Source organism: Oratosquilla oratoria, chromosome 5 (genome assembly GCF_046742065.1).
Source record: "Oratosquilla oratoria isolate Oo_2021 chromosome 5, ASM4674206v1, whole genome shotgun sequence".
In the NCBI taxonomy this organism is placed as follows: domain Eukaryota; kingdom Metazoa; phylum Arthropoda; class Malacostraca; order Stomatopoda; family Squillidae; genus Oratosquilla; species Oratosquilla oratoria.
Genome location: NC_134781.1, coordinates 37,860,883 through 37,878,155, shown reverse-complemented (window position 1 = coordinate 37,878,155; position 17,273 = coordinate 37,860,883). Strand labels below are relative to the sequence as shown.

Sequence of the window (17,273 nt, the reverse complement as noted above, 5' to 3'; positions counted from 1 at the left end):
GTCCTTCCTCAACAGATATTCCCCTCTTCCCCAAAGCCCCCTTCACCCCATCCATCCACCTCATCCTAGGACCTCCCTTCATGTTCACTCCCTCCACATCTGCCCTCCATACCTCTTTTACTAGTCTTCACTCATTCTTTCCTTGTGTCCAAACCATTCTAATATTCTTTCATCAACCCTATCTCCTAGCTTCCTTTCCACCCCTGTTCTCCTCCTCACCTCCTCATTGCTCACTCTATCTAGCCTAGTAACCCCCATCATACTTCTCAGACACCTCATCTCAAACACATTCAAACTCCTTCTCTCTTCTTCTCTTATGTTCCATGTTTCTGCCCCATACAGTGCTGTTGGCACAATCACTCCTTCATACAGTCTTTTCTTAGCATCCATTCCCAAAAGTCTATTCCTCATTACACTTTTCAATCCACCAAGGCATTTACTTGGTTCTCTCAATCTACATTCTACCTCCACCTTCACTCCACCTTTTCCTGCCATATTTGCACCCAAGTATCTAAAACTATCCACTTCCTCCAGTCGCTCTCCCTTAATGCTCACTTCCAGTCTACTGCCACTTTCACCCCTTGTACATCTCACCACCTTACTTTTACCCACATGTATCTTTAGCTTTCTTCTATCACATACTCTCCCAAACTCTGTCACCAACTTCCTCAATCCCTCCTCCGATCCTGCCACAAGCGCAGTGTCGTCCGCAAAACAACAGCTGGCTCACCTCCCACTTTTCTCCATTTTCTTTAACCATCTCCAATCCCTGACCCACTATCCTTGCATTTACCTCTCACACTACCCCATCCATGTATAAGTTGAACAGCTAGGGCGACATAACGCATCCTTGACGAAGTCCCACCTTTACATCTAACCACTCACTCTCTCCATTACTAATCCTGACACAAGCTTTACTACTCTCATAAAAACTCTTGACAGCTCCTAGAAGCTTTCCTCCTATCCCATATATCTGCAGTACCTCCCACAGTGCCTTTCTGTCTACCCTATCGTAAGCCTTTTCCAGATCCATAAAAGCCCAAAAAACATCCTTCCCCTTTCCTGTAGCTTTCTCACATATTTGTCTTACCACAAAGATCTTATCTACACAACCTCTACCCGTCCTAAATCCACACTGTTCCTCACCAATTCCCTCTGTTCCTCTCCTAATCCTCTCAATCAAGATCCTCCCATAAGCCTTCCCAACTACACTTAACAAGCTAATCCCTCTGAAACTACTACATTCACACTTGTCCCCTTTTCCCTTGTAAAGTGGAACTATACAGGCAGTCCTCCGGCACTCTACCCTCTCTCCAGCAAACATTAATTAATCTCACCAGCCAGTCCACCATCACTGTACCTCCTTTTTTTAGACATTATGCATGGGATCCATCCAGACCAGGTATCTTACCCCGTCTGGGGTATTGGCTGCTTGTTATTGTGGCAAAGTAGCATGCAGTTGATACTTTAGGGTCTATATGGGGCGCCCTTACGGACCAGAGCCACACATAATTTTGTCTATGACAGAGGAAAACTCTTCATAGAGAAATGATGACACTTTTATACTACGACTGTCCCTCCGTTATGCTGTCCCCCAACCCCTTGCTGCTGTCCTGTACCATTTCTCTTGAATATTCATTTTCTGCTGTGGGGGAATTCCCTGTGGTGGGGGAAAAGAATACTGCCACCAAGTATTTCCACTTGGATTGTAAGAGGCGAGAAGAAAGGGACGGGGAGTGGGACTAGGCATCCTTCTCCTTGTAGCCCCACAGGGGACATTCCTAAACGAAAAAGTAAAGGCATAAGAGGGTCTGGGAGTTTTTGGAACAGCACCCTAAGGTTTGGGTCTTTTAATGTGCGTGGATGTGGTACAGATGAGAGTAAAAGGGAAGAGATAGGTAGTATGTTTGTGAAAAGAAAGATGGATGTGTTGGCTTTGAGTGAAACTAAGTTGAAAGGGAAGGGTTAGTGTAAGTTTGGGAGTGTAAGTGGGAGGTTATCAGGAGTGAAGAGAGGGCGAGGGAGGGAAGGGGTGGCTATTCTAGTAAGTGAAGAGATAGGTAAACGTGTAGTGGAGTGGAAGGTTTCCTCAAGGATAATGTGGATGAAGGTGAAACTGGGAAAGGAGATGTGGGTCTTTGTAAGTGCATATGGGCCTGGTAGTGAGAAGAGTGTAGAAGAAAGGGAGGCTTTTTGGATAGATTTAAACGAGTGCATAGAGGATTTAGGGAGAAATGTCAATGTATTAGTACTGGGAGACCTTAATGCTAGGGTAGGATATGGTCCAATTGATGGAGTGGTTGGGATATACATATATATATATATATATATATCAAGGACTACTATTACACAGGACGTGCGCACCCAGATTCTTGGCTCTGCTAGCGGAGGCCATTACTTTCTTTGTAACCTAACGTTTTATACCGGACAAATATATCAAAACTAGAAACCTAACATTGTATATAGGACAAATATATCAACTATTGACTTATTCAATGCAGTATAAGTTAATGTAAACTTTTATAGTGAAATGAGAAACTATTTTTAAGGCACTGTTATGCTTTGAAATGCCAATTTTGGCCGAACTTAACATGTATTATTGTATAGTGGACAGTTATTTACATTAATCATTATTTACATTTGAGTTCATTGTCTTGAAAAGGAAGACCAGTTTGGCTGCCTTCTCATTACCGAGGCGGTTCCTTAATTTTGTGTGTACAAGTCCATAGGAGGAGAAAACTTTCAACTCCTGATGATGAGGCTACTGCAGTTAGGAGTTGACGCACTGATAGCAGATATCACTGTCTAACATGGCTGTATGTGAATTCCACCACTCAATAGCTGTCAGGGTCTTGGTCACAGATTCAGTAAACTTGAACGCCTGGAAAGGGTGATTTTGCCTGAAACTTCATAATGACAGGAACAAGTGTTGTATATTTCTCATTGGCATACTCCATAGTAATATTCACCTCATCTGCACTGAGCATTTTTCCTTGAAGTGCTGGATAAAGTGTGTTGGCAAGTATGTGAGCTTTGGTGATAAACTGTTCATACCTTTTTTTCACCAGTTTTTCAGCTTGTTTATTGTTTGTGAAATGGCCAAGTAATTTCTTCCAAACATCTACCGCTTGAGCAATAGTGCACTTGTCACTCTGTACCTCATCTAGAGCCTTTGCTATTGGCTGCAATCGATCCAGTAATTCCTCAGCCGAACATTTTAGGCCTAAATTTGATACTTTGTTTCTTACTTCAGTATCAATAGCTTCCATGTTGACTTCACAGATCTTCATTAGAATTGGCCAGTTATTTATATAGGCCTTGAGACAGTCTGACATTGTGTTCCACCTTGTGTCCTGGGGCATGACTAGACACTGACCACCTTCCTGCCGATACTTTGAAGCAGCATAATGATTATTTCTAAAATATTTAACTACATGGACCACATGTTGTTTTACATTATCAATCTCAAGGTTATGAGCTAGTTGATTTAGTAGGTGTGCTGCACATCCGTATGTGAGGACAGTATGCTCAGGTTCACTCGATTCCTCCAAGTCCTGTCCTGTTGCTTTATTATGATGACCTTGTTTGCATCTCCCTTGTTATAGCCATTGATCCACTTGAACATTTCTATTAGATCACCCCGCACTCTGCATTTTTCCAGAGAGTGTAAGTTTAGGTGCCTAAGCCTCTCTTCGTAAGGCAAATTTCTGAGTCCATGTATCATTTTGGTCATTCTTCTCTGTACTGATTCTAGTGAATTGATGTCTATTCTGTAGGACAGAGACCAAAACTGTACCGCATAGTCAAGGATGGGTCTAACTATCGCTAGATAGAGTTTGATAATTACCTCTGCACTTCTATTCGTTACCGTCCTAGCAATGAAACCTAATGCTCTGTTAGCTTTATTTCTGGCGTTCATGCACTGCTTCCTGATTTTAAGGTCCGGACTCACCAGAACTCCTAAGTCCCTCTTGCACTCAGATTTTTCTAAAAAAGTGTTATCTAAAATGTATCTATTTTTGGGGTTGTGTAGCCCTACGCTTAACATGCTACACTTAGAGATATTGAAATTCATTTGCCATTTCTCCGACCATGTTAACAATTTATTAAGATCATCCTGCAGAACCACCTTAGAATGCTCTTTCAGAGCATGGTTTCCAACAATTAGCAAAAAAACCCCACTTACAAACACTGCAGTTAGGAGCTCTAATAGTAATAACAAGATGCACCATAAAATCACCCCTATAGGATACCTACATACAGAACCCAAAATCCTAATAGAACATCACATGAAAATGAGAGGAACACAATTCAATGCCAGAACCCATAATAACACATGCACCTCATATTACAGCTCACAAACACCACCAACAGAATGTAATAAAGAAACTACACCAGCAGCTTACTACTCAAACATCTATCACAACCTGCCACCCAAACCACACAAAAATCCATATAGAAACACATTCACATCCAGATAACTAAATAAACCCCTCAAGGAAGACTATGTAAGTGAATACTCCAACACTAACCCCCAGATATATGTCCCACAAAGAAAACCCTCGCACACCAAACAAGAACCACACTAGCATGCTCGCCCTCAGGTCTCACCATCTGTCACTGAGAGAGTGCCAACACAGAATTGGTCTAGCCACAGATTCAAACTGCTCACTGGCTGAGCAGGCTAGAGCATCTCTACTTACAACATAGGTCAAGGTGTTGATGATCAGAACTTTGCCTCAAGAGAAGTGGACCAAGGGCATGGTTCATTACATTCTATGTTACAAAGTCCTCCATAAGGTGCACCATTCTTGATTTCTGGTACGGGGAGTTCATGATGTTAAACTGAGTCATGAATCAAGAACAAGAATGGGAACTATGAGAATCAAAAAAGAAAGTAGTGACCAAACAACAAAAATAGATGATTTAAAAAATAAATAGAGATGAACCTGAGAAGGGTCAATATAAATACATACATATACCAATGGGTTTTTCCCCCTTACAAGAGAGCTAGTCAAAGTTAAAGGCATAAAACCACTCCCATCCATTTCATCCCCACATATTCCACTCCCATTCACCACCCCTCCCTCCCTCTTTTCTTGGCTCCTGGATGACAGGTCATCCGTGCATCTCACCCACTGCCCTGGGTCAGAAGCAGTGTAGTAAGACACAGCACATCCACAGCAACGCCGCTTCATTTAATTGGCGACCCCCCCCTCTATCCCCTCATGCAGAAAAAGAGAAAATGGGGAGAAATCCCTTCCAGGCTGTATCAAAATATTCACACATACTCCCTCACCCCCCATCCCCCACCCACTCCCTTCCATGCATCACAGCATCATCCATACACAACCATTCTCCACTTACCTCCATCTTCTGCCTTCTCCCTTCTTTCCTCAACAGACATTCCCCTCTTTCCCAATACTCCTTCTACCTTATCCATCCATCCATCTAATCCTTGATCTAGCCCCTCATGTTCACTCCTTCCACCTTTACCTTCCACACCTTTTACTCTTTCTTCACTCACTCTTTCTATATGTCCAAACCATCCCAATACTCTTTTATCAACCCTGTCTCCCAACTCCCTTTCCACCCTAACCATACTTCACAGGCATTTCACCTCAAATACATTTAAACTCTTCTCTTATGTCCCATGTTTCTATCCCATATCATGCAGTTGGCACAATCACCCCTTCATACAATCTCCTCATAGCATCCATTCCCAAATGGTCAATATAACAATTTAAAAGAGAATTAAGTTAGATAACAATGTGAAGCAAAGCAATGAAAAGGCTGGAAAAAATATTAGAAAAATCAAAGAGAGAAAAGGTGGTTAAAATAGATAACAATGTGAAGCAAAGCAATGAAAAGGCTGGAAAAAATATTAGAAAAATCAAAGAGAGAAAAGGTGGTTAAAATTACAAGAAGAGGGTAATTAGAGTTAAAAAAAAGTTATGGAACAATAGAAAGAATTAAGGGAAGATGTGGAGAAGGTGATAAAGTATTTAAAAGTAGAGAAACTTTGATATGAAAAGTGGTAGGCAAATGGAAATGTCTAGTAGTAGGATGGCAAGAGGAGTATTTACTATTAAGAAAACAAGAAAAGTAAGACAGAAAAACAAGAGCATGAAACAATGGGCAATAAGGAAGACGTGTATGAATAATAAAAGAGCTGTAGCTAGAATGGAACCTCAGGATTCTATGCGGCCCTCCACCTCTCATACATTGAGGGGCTTAGCTAATCAGGGCACAAGAAAGCCCACAGCATATTTTGTTGTCATCATAGAACAACCAAAACATAACAGATAACATACACACAATTTGTATAGAACTGGTAGCACAGAGACATAAGCACAACATATCTTGAATGTATTGTAGTTTGTTGTTGACAACTAGTGCTTCCACCTGAAGAAACAATATTGCACCAAAGAAGTAGAGGTGGTAAAGGAGAGATTGAAGGAGGAATAGTTAAATGTGATCGGCTCTTTGAGTGGAGATTAGTTTTAAGAAATAATAATAATAAATAAATAATTGAAATAACTAATCCTTAGTGGTGTTACTGAAGTCTCTAAAATACTGACTGCATGAAATTGATGTATTCAGTACCCTTATAGGGCATATCTGGTGTGGAGTATATCTGGTAGCAGCTTGTGAGGGTGGTCAGTTTCATCTGTTGCCCTGGTGTTCAATGACACCATGGGCAGATTGACAATTGATCATTGAATGGTAGAATTTGTAAAATGAGAAGAAAATGGAATTGAGAGTGAATAGAATAGGCTAACTTGAGGTGGTTTGGCAGCCTATCATACTATTGCTGCAGGTCTCTCTTACAGGAGACTTATGACTCCCACATAACCAGCAGCAGCTACTGAATTGGCCCACAAGTCATTTATGGGAGAAAGGTTGTGTTGTCCAAGTAGGAGTAGGGTAGGGCAATGCAGGATGAGATGCTTTGGTCATGTGATAATGGATAAGAGTAGATCTTATCTAAGGATTCATGAATCTTGGGTGTTGTTAATGAGAACAAGGGGTATATTTAAAAAATAAAAAGTAGGTAGATAGAGTGAAGAAGGTCAGGATGCCAAACAAGTAAAAATGTGTATGGGTGATATCAGGGAACAGCAGTAGATATTAAAAGAGATGATCAGTTACATTAAAGGGTGCTCTGGGAATGGACTTGCACAGCAAGGGAAATAATGCAAGGCAGTTTTTCTCATGGTTTAATATTTTAAAGAAAAGGTCAAACAACAGTGTTCTTCCAGAATTGCATCATTGAAACTGCCATTTTTTCACTATTTACAAGTTGTTTTCTGAATTTGTTTTTACTAAAAAAATTTCAGGATTGAGAGCTCTTTCTTTATATTTGCAGGTGCAAGTGGTTTGCAGAATGAAAATGATGTCAGCGCAAAGTGGGTAGTGTCAGCAGGTGGGCAGGTTAGTCAAGGACAGGTTGTATCACAACCTGATGACTCACCAAGCACTGAACAAGGGAAGACGAGAATGAGGAGAGTAGCTTGTACTTGCCCAAATTGTAAAGATGGAGAACGAGGAGGTGAGAATAAGAGGAAAGTGCATATTTGCCATATACCAGGATGTAACAAAATGTATGGCAAGACATCTCACCTTCGTGCACATCTTCGATGGCATTCTGGAGAAAGACCTTTTGTATGTTCATGGCTCTTTTGTGGTAAAAGGTTCACCAGATCAGATGAACTGCAGGTATGTTATACTTCCAAAATATTTTTGTAATTATATTTACCTTTGACTTTGGCTAGCTCTCTTGTAAGGGAAAAAAAAAACCTTGGTATATGTATATATTTACATAATTTTAATATACAGGATAGGAGCTATCTTTGTCCCTGTCTGTCTCCAGTTGGCAAATTTGCTTTAAATTTATGTTGTCTGCATGGACTGTTTCCTCATTTAATTTGTTACAAAAATTAATACATATATACATATATATATATATATATATATATATATATATATATATATATATATACATATATATATATATATATATATATATATATATATATATATATTCAACAGCTTTTTCCCCCTAATAAGGGAGGTAGCCAAGAACAAAGGCATAAAATCCACTCCCACCCATTTCATCCCCACATACTCCACTCCTATTCACCCCTCTTATCTTGGCTCTTCCTGAATGATGGGTCATCCCTGCATCTCACCCATTGCCCTAGGTCAGCAGTAATATAGCAAGACAGCACATCCATAGCAAGGCTGCCTCATTTAATTGGTAACACCCCCTCTCCGTCCTCTCATGCAGAAAAGAGAAGACTGGGAGAAATCCCTTCAGGCTGCATCAAAATATCATTCACATGCTCCCTCACCCCTCATCCCCCAACCACTCCCATGCATCACAGCATCATCCATACACAACCATTCTTCACTTACCCCTGTCTTCTGTCATCTCCCTTCCTCAATAGACATTCCCCTCTTTCCCAATGCCACTTTTACCCTATCCATCCATCTCATCCTTGGTTGCCCCCTCATGTTCACTCCTTCCACCTCTGCCTTCCACACCTCTTTTACTAATCTTTCTTCACTCATTTTTGCCATGTGTCCAAACCATCCCAATACTCTTTCATCAACCCTATCTACCAACTCCCTTTCCACCCCTATTCTCCTTCTCACCTCCTCATTTCTCACTCTGTCCAGCCTAGTAACCCCTATCATACTTCTCAGGAATTTCATCTCAAACACATTCAAACTCCTCTCTGAGATTCCATGTTTCTGCCCAATACAATGGTGTCGACATAGTCACTCCTTCATACAATCTCCTCTTAGCATCCATTCCCAAATATCTATTTCTCATTACATTTTTAACCCTTCAAGGCATTTACTTGATTCTCTCAATCTACATTCTACCTCCCCCTCCACTCCCTCTCCCACCACATTTGCACCTAAGTATCTAAAGCTATCCATTTCCTCTAGTCTTGCTCCCTTAATACTCACTTCCAGTTCACTGCCACATTCTCCCCATGCACATCTCATCATCTTACTTTTACCCACATTTATCTTCAACTTCCTTCTTCCACACATCTTCCCAAACTCTGTCACTAACTTCCTTAATTCCTCCTCTGATCCTGCCACAAGCACAGTGCCATCAGCAAATGACAACTGGGTTATCTTCCACTTTTCTCCATTTTCTTTAACCATCTCCAATCCCCAGGCCATTGCCCTTGCATTTACCTCTCTCACCACCCCATCCATGTATAAATTGAACAGCCAAGGTGACATAACACATCCTGATGAAGTCCCACCTTTACCTCAAACCACTGACTCTCTCCATTTCTAATTCTAACACGGCTCTACTACTCTTGTAAAAATTTTAGACTGCTCTCAACAGCTTCCCTCCTATCCAATCTATCTGTAATACCTCCCACAGTGCCTTCCTCTGCTCAATCATAAGCCTTTTCCAAATCCACAAAGGCCCCAAAAAATCCTTAACTTTTCCTAAAGCTTTCTTACATGTCTGTCTTACTACAAAAAATGTGATCCACGCAACATCTACCTGTCCTAAATCCATACTGTTCCTCTCCTAATCCTCTCAATCAAAACCCTCCTGTAAGCCTTCCCATCTGCACTCAAACTGATCCCTCTGAAACTACTACACTCACATTTGTCCCCTTTTCCCTTGTAAAGTGGAACTGTACAGGCACTCCTCCAGTCCTTTGTTACTGTACCCTCTTTTAGGCACTGCATGACACCCATCCAACCCAGGTGCCTTACCTGCTCTCATCATTTTAATAATTACTTTCATCTAATCTTTCCTTATTTCTCCTCCATTATTCTTACTCATCACTGTCATTTGCTTAGTGCATCCCACTGCAGCTGCTTTTCCCTCTCTATCCTCCTTATGTAGTAGCTACCTAAAATACTCTATCCATCTTCTCTTACTGCCATCTCCTCCATTATCATCTCTCCATCTGCACCTTTTACCTTTTCTTCTCTACTTGATTTGCCTCCTTTTCCTCTCTGAATTTCTTTCCAAATCATCTTTTTATTACTTTCAATTTTTACTGTCATACTCTACCCCATTTTACATATCTTTGCCTCCTTTATCTTATGCTTTACTTCTCTTTTCTTTGTACCTCTCATATGATTCTTTCATCCTATTTTGGAGCCAATCTGTGAATGCTTGTTTCTTCTCTTCTACAACCTTCTTTGCTTCATCATTCCACCACTCACTACCCTTTCTCCTATTTCCTAATAAGACTTACAATTGATTTTTTGTTATGGCTTATTCATGTAATGAAATGCCACTCTTCTGTTCATCAGGAACTGTAAGTCCTCGTATTCTCTTTATTCTACTGGTAAGTGATGAGATAGTAAAGGGCATGGTGGAGAAGGAAGAATCTTAGGTTAATGTGATTCAAGATGAAACTGGGATGGGATATGTGGGTTTTTGTAATCACATATGAGCCTGGTAGTGAAAAGATGTAGAGGAAAGTGAGACTTTGGCTATATTTAAATGCAAGCTTAGAGATGAATGTGGTGGGAGCTCTCGGTGTTAGAGTAGGAGATGAACCAATAGATGGAGTGATGGGAAGTTTAGAGTGCCAGGTAAAATTATGATGGAGATGTGGTTAGAAAGTTGATGATAGCTAATACAGTGTTTAAGATAGTCTAGCATTAGTACACATGGGAAAGGGTGGTGGATGGAAAGGTGGTTCATAGGGCATTAATGGACTGTAGTGGTATCCAAAGGAAGAATAGGAAGCATTCTAGATGTCCATGGAAGAGAGCAGTTGGAATGTCATAATTTCTTGGTGGAAGGTAAGTTGACAGTGGAAGATAGGGGGAGAAAGGAAAGGGAGAGAAGGTAGAGAGATGCTTACAATAAATAATTTCAATGAGAACAAAAAAGGAGCAGGCATACCAGGAGAAGCTGGAAGAAGTGTAGGATAAGGTTAACCTCTTCACTCCGGGACACATCGCACGTATGGCAGCATTAGCTGCCCGACGTGCAATGTTGCATCATAATAATCGCATTATAAAAAATAAAGTCAGTGCTTAATCGTTTGTTCTCTTTCACCCGTGTATTTTGATAACCATAGAAAATTTATGAAGCCAGTTTAGAGAGAATGGAAATTACGTAGGTACGACTACAATAAATATAATCAAGATGCCGACGTTGGCATCATCGAGTACCCACTTGCTCCTCATGCCGCCTACGTAGGCATCACCGTATGGAAGTGGTTAAGGATATAGAGGTGGGAGTAGAAGAATAATAATTTTTTTCAAGGAGGAAATGAAAAGGTGTGCAAAGAATGCATGGGGAATGAAAAGGATGGGATGGAATAGAAGGATGATGGTGGGTGGGATGATGAAGTCAAGATGGTAGTAGAAGATGAGTGAGCATTTAGGGATTGGTTGCAAAATAGGACCCTGAGAAGTACAAAGAAAAGAGAGAAGCAAAATGTAAGATAAAGGAGGCAGAGAGGAGAGCAGATGTAGAATGGGAAAAATATGGAGATTTTTTAAAAGAATAAAGATGAATTGAAAGTGAGTTCAGAGAGGAAGGGGGAGTGAGTCAGTCAAGGAGGAAAAGGTAAAAGGTGCAGATGAGTAGATGTTAATGGAAGTGAAAGCAGTAAGGGGAAGATAGATTATTTTAGAAAGTTGTTGAATGTGGAGGAGGATAGGGAGTGAGAGACACTAAGAAAATTACTATGATGGGAGAGAAAAATGGAAAATGAGGTAAAATGAGCTTTAAAAATTATGAGAACTGGTAAGGCACCTGGGTTGGATGGGTGTCATGCCGAGTGTTTAAAAAAGGGAGGTACATTTATAGTGGACTAGCAAGTGAGGATGATGTGTATCTAAAGGAGTGAAGAGTGCCAGAGGACTAGAGGAGTGCCTGTATAGTTCTGGTTTACAAAGGAAAAGGGGACAAACGTGATTGTAGTATTTTTCAAGAAATCAGTTTCTTGAGTGTAGTTGGGAAGGCTATAGGAGAGTTTTATTTGAGATGAACAGAGGAAATAATTAGTGAGGAATAGTGTGGGTTTAGGAAAGGTAGAGGAGGGATGGATCAGAGTTTTGTGGTAGGGCAAACTTGTGCAAAGGCTTTGGCAGAATGTAAGGATGTTTTTTAGGTCTTTATGGATTTGGAGAAGGCTTGACAGGGTAGACAGGAAGGGGGGAAAGCTGTGAAGGGCAGTCAAGATTTTTTATGAGAGTAGTAGAGCTTGTATTAGGATTGGAAATGGAGAGAGTAAGTGGTAGGTATAGGTGGGGCTGCATCAGATATGCACCATTTCTCAATGGCTGTTCAATGTGTATATGTATGGAGTGGTGCAGGAGGAAAATGTGAGGGCAGCGGGCAGGAGATGAGATTTAGTAGTGAAGTGGGTTATTTGCTGATTACACTGCACATATAGTGGTGATTACACTGCACATATAGTGGTGACCAGGAGTATGGTAGGAAGAGTTAAGGATGTACATGTTCTAAGGGGAGATAGTGGGGAAATATCAGATCATTTTCTGGTGGAAGGTAAATTGAGAGTGGAGAATAGGTTGAAAAAGAGGAAAAGGGCAAAAGGTAGGGAGGTACTAAAAAGTGAACTGCTTATATGAGGAAAAAAAGGAGAATGAGTATAAGAAGCTGAAAGAGGAGTGGGAGGGAGTAAAGGATAGAGTAGAACTAGGAGTGGAGGAGGAATGGGGATGGTTCAAGGAGGGAGTCATAAGGTGTGCAAAGATGGTGTGTGGAACAAGGAGGGTGGGAGGAAATAGAAGGAAGGGTAGTGAGTGGTGGGATGAGGAAGCAAAGAAAGGTGTAGAAGAGAAGAAGCAGGCATTCATAGATTGGTTACAAATTAGGAAGAGGGAATTGTATGAGAGATATAAAGTAAAGAGAAGGGAAGTTGAGCTTAATATAAAGGAAGCAAAGAGGAGAGCAGATGTGAAATGGGGTAAGAGTATGACAGAAAATTTTGAAAGCAATAAAAAGATGTTTTGGAAGGAAATTAAGAGAAAGAAGAGGCAAATCAAGTAGAGAAGAAAAGGTAAAAGGTGCAGATGGAGCGATGATAATGGAAGAGAAGGCAGTGAGAGGAAGGTGGGCAGATTATTTTAGGGAGTTGCTAAATGTGAAGGAGGATAGAGAAGAAAAGGTAGTTGCAGTGGGAAGCGCTAAGAAAATGAGAGTAATGAGTGAGGAAAATGGAGGAGAAATAGGGAAGGATGAAGTGAAAGCAGCTGTTAAGATGATGAGAGCAGGTAAGGCACCTGGGTTGGATTGTTGCCATGCAGAATATCTGAAGAAAGGAGGCACAGTTATGGTGGACTGGTTGGTGAGGTTATTTAATGTGTGTTTAAGAGAGGGTAGAGTGCCGTAGGACTGGAGGAGTGTCCTTATAGTTCCGCTTTACAAGGGAAAGGGGGACAAGTGTAAGTGTAGTAGTTTGAGAGGAATCAGCTTGTTGAGTGTAGTTGGGAAGGCTTATGGGAGGATCTTGATTGAGAGGATTAGGAGAGGAACAGAGGGAGTAATTGATGGAGAACAGTGTGGGTTTAGGACAGGTAGGGGTTGTGTAGATCAGATTTTTGTGGTAAGACAGATATGCAAGAAAGCTATAGGAAAAGGTAAGGATATTCTTTGGGCTTTTATGGATTTGGAAAAGGCTTATGACAGGGTAGACAGGAAGGCACTGTGGGAGGTACTGCAGATATATGGGATAGGAGGAAAGCTGTTAAGAGCAGTCAAGAGTTTTTACTAGAGTAGTAGAGCTTGTGTTAGGATTAGAAATGGAGAGAGTGAATGGTTTGACATAAAGATGGGACTTGTTCAGGGATGTGTTATGTCGCCCTGGCTGTTCAGTCTTTTCATGGATGGGGTGGTGCGAGAGGGGAATCCAAGGGTAGTGGGTCAGGGGTTGGAGATGATTAAAGAAAATGGAGAAAAGTGGGAGATCAGCCAGTTGTTGTTTGCTGACAACACTGCGCTTGTAGCAGGATCAGAGGAGGGATTGAGGAAGTTAGTGACAGAGTTTGAGAAGGTGTGTGAAAGAAGGAAGCTGAAGATCAATGTGGGCAAAAGTAAGGTGATGAGATGTATAAGGGGAGAGAGTGACAGCACGCTGGAAGTGAGCACTAAGGGTGAAAGACTGGAGGAAGTGGATAGTTTTAGATACTTGGGTGCAAATGTGGCAGGAAAGGGAGGAGTGGGGGTGGAGGTAAAATGTAGATTGAGAGAAGTGAGTAAATGCCTTGGTGGATTGAAAAGTATAATGAGAAATAGACATCCCTCGTTATTCGCGGTTTTGACTATTCGTGGATTTCAATTGAAAAAAAAATTACTGTCGACTGCGCGCGCATATGATACGTTAGAATAGAAATATTAAATTCACCAGAGGTTTTAGTACACGTATATTGAGTCCGTTTCATTGCCTGCATATTTTAGTGGTTGGCATTTATTCCCAGTTTCATATTTCTCATAACAACGACGCTTGGGTAGTACAGTATGTATTCTTATTTCATCAAATCTTTTTACTTGCGATCCTTCCGATAATTTGAGTCTTTATGACAAAAGGGAATACGCTCCACCATTGACCGTTGGGGAATGACCCGGTTGTGCTACAGATTGTTTCTGTTAATGGTCACTGGATTAGTGCAATGGTATAATCTGTGGCCATATTGTATTATTCTTAGTTTATTAAGTGTTATTAGATTATACTTGTTAACTGCTGATATATGAGAAGTGAATTTATTATAAGTGGAAGACATTTAAAGCATGTTTCAACTGTTAGTAGAGAAGTGTGGCTAGAATGAAGCACGAGAGTGCGAGTTTTGGCTGTGACATTCTATAGATTTTCAATTGTTTTCTCAAAAAGAGTATTCATGGTTTTAGCCATTCGCGGGGGTTTTGAGAACATATCCCCCACAAATAACGAGGGATGACTGTACTACATTTCTTGATGTTAAAATTCACTTCCCACTTTTGACTCCATTTCCAGGTTTTATCTAGGTCTTTCTGTAGTGATTCACAATCTTCCTCTATACTTACTTTATTTAGTATTTTTGCATCATCTGCAAAGAAGTTCATATAACATTCCACACCTTCATCCATGTCATAAATATAGCATAAATGATCGGAGCCAATACCGAACCTTGTAGGACACCACTTTTTTGTTCCAGGTCGAGTATTTGTCTCTAAGTAGTACCCTCATTATTCTTCCAGTCAAAAAGTTCTCCATCATTCCAATAATTTTCCTTTAATGGCACCTATTGATTCCATTTTTCTTATTAGTTTTTTGTGTGGTACTATATCAAATGCTTTTTGTAGACCTAGAAAAGCACAATCCACCCATCCATTCCTTTCTTGTATTATTTCTATTAATCTTGAGTAGAAGCAAATCAAGTTTGTGGTACATGATCTTCCTTGTATAAATCCAAATTGTGTTGGATTGCGTATATATTTTTTTTCTTCCAGATGTTTGACCCATCTACTTTTGATAACTTTTTCACATATTTTTGCTATTGTTCTGCAGTCCATATGTCTCTTCCATAATCTGACATCTCTGTCAGGTGACAGATTGTCTTTATCAAGACTCCCAAATCTTTCTCCTCTTTTGCTTTTGCAATGGATTCACTTCCCAAGGAATGATTCAAATATGGTCTAAAGCTATTGTTCATTTCTATTACTCAGCATTTGTTGGTATTAAATTAATTTCCTATTCTTGGCTCCATGTGAATATAGTGTCTAAATCTTTATGTAGCACCCTGCAGTCCTCATTTTTCACTATCATGATTTTCACATTATCTTAAGCATGTTGGCATATCATGAACCTTCCATGTCATGAACATAAATAGGGTTAAGCACTGACTCAAATCACTCGCCTAGCTCATTCACAAATAAAACATGTTCATTCATCCCTGCCATCTCAACACTTGTGAAATGAAGGGCTGCCCTAACCCCAGTCATAATGTTTGGGTCAAAGGCAATGTAATGAGGCTTACCATATCAGGACTTGACAAAGAAAAACAATATTGACAGTTTGACTAAAAAAAATTTACTGTTGTAAAGAAACATGAAGGTACCAATGTCAGTTGTCCTATAAAATGGACAGCTCATGAAACTTGGTCTTTGAATTAGTCCCAAAATCTTAAATTTCAACAGTATTTCTTACATTTTTTCACACATCGAGAGCCAACATCTGGTTATTGTTTCCTTCAGCCTACCACTTTCAATCACTAACATAGAAACAGTCCTGCAGTAATACAACAGACAACAATCCAAAGTTTGTTCCAAGAGATTTATGGGTTTTCCATGGACTGTGGGGCTGTAGGATTTACACTTCAATTAATTACAGTAATTAGAAACATCAATATGTTTATATTTTTGAGCTCATCTAGTCATGGATTAGGTAGTCTTCTGCCTGACCTCCTTTGTGACATGTTGACTAAATTTTATATTTCCTTCCATTATCAATAGAGACACAAAAGAACTCACACTGGAGAGAAAAGGTTCCATTGTCCAGAGTGTGGCAAGAAATTTATGCGATCAGACCATTTATCGAAGCATACAAAAACACACACTAAGCATAAAGGAATGGTGAGTTTTGTATTACAGAATTATTGCTTCCTTGTGTATAAAATACCTCTAATTTTATGAGAGCTAAGATTATTGAAAAAGTATGGAAACATTATAAATAATGCTTTCTTTCCCCCTCTCCCCTGACAGGGCCTTGCAACTTCTACTCAATCTTCAGACAGTAGTAATTCATCAGATGCTGGGGGTAAAATGTTGATAACAATGCCTGATCAGTCTGGAGATCCTCTAACTATAGCTACTGAAGGATCAGAAGTACAGCCCAGTATACAACAATAACCTGCAGTTGATTTGGCAACATGATTTCCATATTTATGCATATCATAATGTTTTAGTTATAGACTATATATATATATATAAATAAATATATATATATATATAAATAAATATATATATATATATATAAATATATATATATATATATATATATATATATATATATAACATTTATATATATATATATATAAATATATATATATATATATATACAGGAGTCCCTCAAATAACGCGGATTCGAATAACACGGATTCAATCATACGCGGATTTTATTTCAAAACCATCTCAAATGTAGAGAACCATTTTAAAATTCGCGCCGAGTCGGGCATGCATACGCACACACGAGGCAACATCGCAAACATTTGTGGTGACTGCTTTCTATTTTCCCATATACAGTCGATCCTCATATAACACG

At 39.9% G+C, this 17,273-nt stretch overlaps 1 protein-coding gene across 3 annotated transcripts in view; it reads left to right on the top strand.

Annotated features, from left to right (window-relative positions):
• Nucleotides 1–16,946, top strand: part of LOC143025470 (uncharacterized) — a 78,541-nt gene extending 61,595 nt beyond the window's left edge. For all 3 annotated transcript variants that reach the window (XM_076185186.1, XM_076185185.1, XM_076185187.1), the window contains exons 8-10: nucleotides 7,370–7,719; nucleotides 16,466–16,585; nucleotides 16,715–16,946. In XM_076185186.1, coding sequence (XP_076041301.1) covers nucleotides 7,370–7,719; nucleotides 16,466–16,585; nucleotides 16,715–16,861 — 617 coding nt within the window. In that variant the 3' untranslated portion in view covers nucleotides 16,862–16,946. The remainder of the gene's footprint in view (nucleotides 1–7,369; nucleotides 7,720–16,465; nucleotides 16,586–16,714) is intronic.
• The last annotated feature ends 327 nt before the right edge of the window (nucleotides 16,947–17,273 follow it).